This window comes from Eupeodes corollae, chromosome 1, assembly GCF_945859685.1.
Source record: "Eupeodes corollae chromosome 1, idEupCoro1.1, whole genome shotgun sequence".
NCBI lineage: Eukaryota > Metazoa > Arthropoda > Insecta > Diptera > Syrphidae > Eupeodes > Eupeodes corollae.
The window spans coordinates 232,164,703-232,171,371 of NC_079147.1; the positions used below are offsets into that span (position 1 = coordinate 232,164,703).

Sequence of the window (6,669 nt, forward strand, 5' to 3'; positions counted from 1 at the left end):
CAAGCTCGATTCATAATAAATGTATTTTAAATATTATAATTTTTTTTTGTGTTTTTGTGTTTTTGATTTTAAAACATTTAATTCTACTTTAACAGAAATCTATGTTTTTTTGTTTTTCGTTTAAATTTTGTAAAGAATTAATTAGATTTCTCGAAGAAAACATCACTAAAATTTACAACAATTAACTATAATTTGTGTGTGAATAATTGTAATTAGGTTTTTTAATTTATTTTTAATCTTTCGCAAAATTTCTGTCTAGAAAATTATTTCTTCATCTCAATTGTGTTTTTTTTTTTCTTCATTTCATTCCCTAATATTATATAAATATTTTGTTTTTATTTCTATAATCCATGGATTAATTTAACATCTAGACAGACAAATATCTAAATCTACAAATTTGTATTAAGTTTAATTATATTTTAAAATTATTTTTGTATGTATTATTTAAATTTTGTATAATTATTTTTGTATTATGGTGAAATTTTACAATCATCATTTATAATTATACTTTGAACAAAACTTCCTTTTTTGTATAAACAAATGCAATTCATTGGCTGAGAATTGTTAAGTAATTCATATGGGATTCAATATTCTTATCAATATCTGGATAGAATTTCTTGGAAAAATAAATATAACAATTTTTTTGTGCTATATTGTTTTCATAACAGATTTCCGGTGAAGAAAATTAAGGTTAAAATCAAGATAAAAGCAGATGAAGATGAAATGCTAGAAGTTTGGGCGGATGTGTCTGACACATCCGACATCGAGATACATTTTTTGATAATAAGGTTGACTTATAAATGGAATAATGTGTTACGGTGTCTTTTTCTTACTGTTTAAACTCTCATACTCGTTCAAGGATATGGCCATTATGTTAAGCTAAAATAAATAGAAAAAAGAGACTAACAGAAATAAACCCTTATCGATTTAAAAATATAAAAACAAATTAAAATTGACTAAGTAAACATTCCGTATTTTCTTGAAGTTTGGTTCATTTCAATCCATCACAAGACTGTAGCAAATTTTTATAAAATAAAAAAAACTTACTCTTTTTCAATATTGAAACGAATTACTTGATCTTGATTAAAGAATAAAAGAATTGATTTCATTCGGAAATGAGAGTTTTGACTGTTTTTCAGGATATTTATTTTATATAAATGAATACAAAATACAAACATCTCTTTATCTGCAACAAAAAGGCGATGAGGTTGATAATGATGATAAGAATTTACATTCTAAAATTAGATAAGTTAGGTAACGAGAAGATATACCTTCTACGAGAGGATGAAAAGGGTGTTTTTGGTTGGTTTTAATTTAAATGTTTAATTATATTTTATATCTCAAAATCTTAAGGTTTCTTATTGCTTTGTCTTAAGAAATTATGAGTATAGGTTTAATACGTGAGTGTATTCAAAAAAGAGCAACAGCAAAAGTCATCTATAAGAATTTAATTTAAATTAATTGAAGATGAAAGGAATTAGCTTCGGTTATAGGAATTTGTTTGTGATAATGTTGATGACGAGAAAAAGTGGCACATTTATATTGAATAAGTTTGTTTTTACTGGAGTTTTAATTAAGTTTATTGATTGAAGTTGAATACTGGTTAGAAAGTATTAAAATTTAACTTTTTTGTGCAAAATAATAATGAATAATAATTATCTATGGAGAATTATATCGGTTAAGTGAAATTAGTTGAAATTAAAGTTGCAAGGGGAATAAAATGGATCTAGTTTTCTACATAGTATGAGTTTTTTCTTTTTGGGGTTCTTTTACAAATTCTTTGATGAAATTCGATAGAAAATTGAACAATGGAATGGAATATAACAGAAATAATCGTATTTTGTTGGAATAACATCGAGTTTTTTTAAATGAATATTTAAAAGACGGTGGATTAGACAGTAACGAATGTTAGAATTTGAACAATTTTTTGAAAGGCAATTTAGTCTTGACAGATTTTTGACTTGTTGAACTTATTTTTTGTTCATGCAGAATACAATCAATTAAAAAAATTACAACAAAATTTCATGGATTAATAAAGACAGACAAATATATTTTCTTGTATATTTTTGATCCTTAACTGAAAGAAAAGAGTGTATCGCTAATTATCACGCAATCTGGAAAAATTTAAAATAATGGATAATCAAATGCAAAATAATTCATGTTTACCTAATAAACTACATTCAAACTTTCCTATAGCGAATTCGCACAGAAAATTATTTCGTTATATAGAAAATTCGTTATACCGACATTTTTTTTACTTTTATTTAAAGAAGTCAGTTATTTTAGTTTGGATAACATTCTTCCATTTTTCTTTTTCAACAAAAGCGTCTATTAAATTGAGAGATTCAAATAAATTAGTCGGTAGGTTACTCTTCATCTCCAGAAAGGTTGGAAACATGTCAATAGCAATATCTGATTTTTAATCAATCGTACTTCAACTTTATAACAACAACTTTTTCTCAAGAGACATTTCGAGACATTTTCAATTATATTCACTGAAGGCTGAACATAAGAGTTTTTGCATTTAAAATCTTGGGGAGATCCCCTTAATATAAGGCTCTTTTCTCTGCATGCTGTTGTTTTTAACAGAAAATTATTTGAAAAATTTGTAATGTGGAGACAAAAACTTATGAGATTTGGATTTCCAGCTAACAAAATTTGTTCGTTGTAGAGAAAATTCGCTTTATTGAAATTCGTTATAAGGAGATCATAACACACCATAAAAATATGTACTCAAAATCAATTCATAACAGAGAGATCTTCGTTATGTAGAAGTTCGTTATAGGGAAGTTTGACTGTATTTCTCATAATAGATAGATGTTTGTTATGTAGAAGTTCGTTATAGGAAAGTTTGACTGTATTATAGAAAAGTTGGCAACACGTTGCTGTGGCTCAGTTGAACTAACATTAAATTTTACTGAACTTAAATAAACTTTGTAGCCTTGTTAGCAATTATCTAAGTTTTCTGTGTATACTTTTTGAAACTAAAAAAAAATATATTAAAATATAACTTTGCTTGGAATAGTTTCGGAATTAATCCCGGACAAAAACCGTGAGAACGTTATTTTTATTCGTAAATTGATGATGCAGATAAAGAAACAATAAACATTAGTAATAAAGATATTATATAATATTGGATTAATTAACTTTAAAAAAAGAGCAGTAAGATAACATTGGTCAAAAATGTGTTGTTCCTATCAATTACACTTATTTTTTAAATGGTTTTGATGGCCTTAAGGCGTCAGTTATAGCTATCATTGGATTTCATCATTCAAAACAAACATTGGTTTTTTTTTTACAGGTTTTTTATAGCTCTCAGTAAAAGTTTCTGTCATTAAAAAAAAACACCCTGATTGAAATCCACCAACAAATCTTTACTGTCAGAAATTGGAACACAAATCAGTGGAATGATTCGTTTCACTTAAGAAAATAAAAGTATCAGCTATTGAGGAAAATGAATTTTCGTCCGGAAACTATAAAAATTCACTATTACGGGGCGGTTATAGCTATCAGTTAAATCCATCGGTAAAATTTGAAGCAGTAGGAATCTGAAATGTTTTACTGATGAGCGTTTATAGCAATCATTAAGTTAACGTCATTAAATTGTTTTTTTCTTTCCATAACATCGAACTCCGAGCAAACATTTTTTGTCTGTTGGTTTCATCAGTAAACAGTAAAAAAACTGGAATACCATCCGTAAAACGAAATGGAATTTGGTATTTACTTTTGGCAGTCAACTGTTCAGTAAAATGAAATTTCATCATTAAAAAAAATAAAATGGATTTATAAAATAAATATGACCTTAAATGCATTGTTTCTTTAAAAAAAATACTTGAATAAAAAACAAATAATGAAAACAAAAATTGTACTGATGGATTTAACTGATAGTTATAACCGGCCCCCTAGAGAAAAATAAATGGGCAATAACACTTTTGTTCTCATTTCCGATGGATCAGTATATAATTTTTATTTCTAATCAAAGGGAAACGCCTTCAAATATCGATTCAAAAAATGTTCCGGATCGATTACGATGATAGCTATAACTGGACCCCAATTCAATTCCGGCTTTAAAAGCACTTCATTGCGTAAGATAGAAAGATTGAGATATTATTCAATATTCAGTTTAAAATATTTTATTTATTAAATTTTCGAAACATATTTTTAAAATATTATATTTCAAGTGTCTCAGATAAATATTAAAAAAAAAAAAACCGCTGATGCATTTGTGCTAATACGGTTTTCAACAGAAAAGGACAAAACGGATGAAATTATTCTTTGTTTTTGTACGAATCCATCGTCTTAACACTTCTTTCATATTAAGCTTTTGAAATATTCGGGACAAATTTAAAATAATGTTGAAAACGTGTATTTTTAAAACTGAGCATATAGTTAAAGTTCGGATTTTCTTTCAGTACTAAAAATTAACCCCTAAAACCTATTTTTCAAAAATGTGAATGCATTAAATTCAGTGCTTGCTTAAAAATTCATATAGATTCAAATAAAAGCTAAGAACTAATGAGAATTTTCAAAAAATAAGTAATATACTAAAATTATTTAAACTGTAACTAGAAGACAAAGATTTGTTCTTAGCAAAATACTTATAGAAAGTTAATGTTAAGGGATGTTTTTGTGCTTTAACTAAGCCTTAAAAATGCCGATTTTGGTCGTCTTTACTTCTTTTAAAGTTTTTTTTTTTTAAAAAACCTGTTGTGATAGAAAAAATTTTTAGGCGAAATTGAAAATCAGGACAACTTAATCCTATAAAAAGTTTTTTTTTTTTGTGTGTGATAGAAAAAATCATAATTTTTAACGACCAGTGTAACCTTAATGGTGATCTAAAGAAGGGTGTTGATGCCTTAAGATCTTTAAATGACTAGTTTATGTAAAAATTTTCGCTGCCATTTCGTCCATTCTTATTTTATCCTTAGAACCAACAAAATCAGAAACATTCATTTTGCAATATTTACTAATTCAAAACGATAAGATTTTAAAACACGAAAACGATATCTGACTGATCAACTGACTTACTTACTTATTAAGATTATGGAGCTTCTCCAGTTGCAATCCTGAAACTTCGCACAAAAATAGGTCATGTGGTATAAAAAACAAATACATTATATTTTTATTTTTGACTGAGGGGGGTAGTTTTAGCTATCATTGGTTATTGGAACCAATTACTGAAGCTTTTTTGAGAGATCAGTTATGGACAATTTGATTGATTGAAATTGTAGAAAATTTAAACCCAAATTAGAAAATGGTTCGAACCTATTTCTTGACAAAGTGAAATCAATTGTTTCTTAATATTGAGTAAATCCAAACGAGCTGTATTCAAAAAAGTCAAGAGGTTATGAATACTATTACAATGTTAAATTAAACACGTTGCAAGCATTTAGGAAGGAAGGACAGGATTAAAAAGGAGATACCGACGCAAATTAGTTTTAAGTCGGAAAAATTGAGCCTCAAAAAACGTCCCATATTCGTGTAGTGCGGCTAAGAAAAGAATCCCTGTACTTAACAGTATGTCCCAAATTGGGCTTAAGTGTTAACTGATGGGAATTCACAGAAGTACGTGTATTACGCTTGAATGGTTTGAGGGGAGGAATGCAACTGGCTATTTTACAAGAAATAGCGATTAAACTATGAGATCTTGATCAGTGTTTTAGTAAATGTCTCAGCGAAAGAATGAATCTAATGCGAATGTTCAAATATCGAGCCCTTTCCGCCAATTTATCGTAAAAGACAAATCAAAAGCTTACTGATGGTTCTTGATACAACTTGTACCCATAGTCAGTATTGGAAATTATTAATCATGCTTAAGTTAAGACAAGACATAAGCCTCCAAGACTATGTGTTACTGGCAAATTTTAATAATTTAAGTTTTCTTTTTCTTTTGAAAATTTCGCTTACAAAAAAATGGCGGGAAGGGCTCGATATATTTACGAAGAATGAAATGCATATAACTCTAAGCTTTATTCAAAATAATAAAAACATATTAAACTAGTTTTGAAATTAATGAAGATTTTACTTGGGTGGTATTTTTTTTGAATTATTACTGTTTAAAAACTTGACAAATTTTAAAACCCGTCGAAGAGTATTGCTCATTTCAGGCTAAGGTTGCTTTTAGTTTGTAATACAAATGGAAACATTTTCTAAAGCGGTCACGGAAAAGTAGAGAGCGATTTTTGAAGTACCGTTATTTCTTATTACTTAACTATTTTCTTACCTTTCGTATTGAAAAAAATGAAATAATCTTCAAGTTCAAATATCTCAGCTTTCCCATGACCGATTTTGAATATTCTGCCACTCATATTACAACTTAAACGTCATGTTTTAAATTGGCTGCGTTCATTCTCAGACAGATGGGGTATCCGGATAGCTTTTTGTTAGTGTTTTACGTGTAAAATAACAGCTGGTCAAAAACAGCTGAGATGTCATAAAAAGAAATCCAAAGGTATCCAATAATTTTTGGGCTTTGTAGGTACCTGACAGAACAGCCGATTCAGCACATGGTTGAATTTCAGCTGTTTGTATTTGTTGGTAAACGAAAAGATTCAAAATGTTAGTGGAAGTTGTATTTGAGGATGTTCTGTACATCATTGACGATGAAGAATCTATTTGCCTCCAAATTATAGGAGGTAATTATGATCTATTGTGACTTCGAAGCTTAAA

General features: G+C 28.0%; 1 protein-coding gene across 1 annotated transcript in view; it reads right to left on the reverse strand.

Moving 5' to 3' along the window:
* Window positions 1-813: 813 nt before the first annotated feature.
* The window catches only part of LOC129949206 (uncharacterized), a 216,881-nt gene continuing 211,025 nt past the window's right edge, over window positions 814-6,669 (reverse strand). Inside the window, exon 3 of the mRNA XM_056060507.1 lies at window positions 814-879. Within this exon, the coding sequence (XP_055916482.1) occupies window positions 814-879 (66 nt within the window). The remainder of the gene's footprint in view (window positions 880-6,669) is intronic.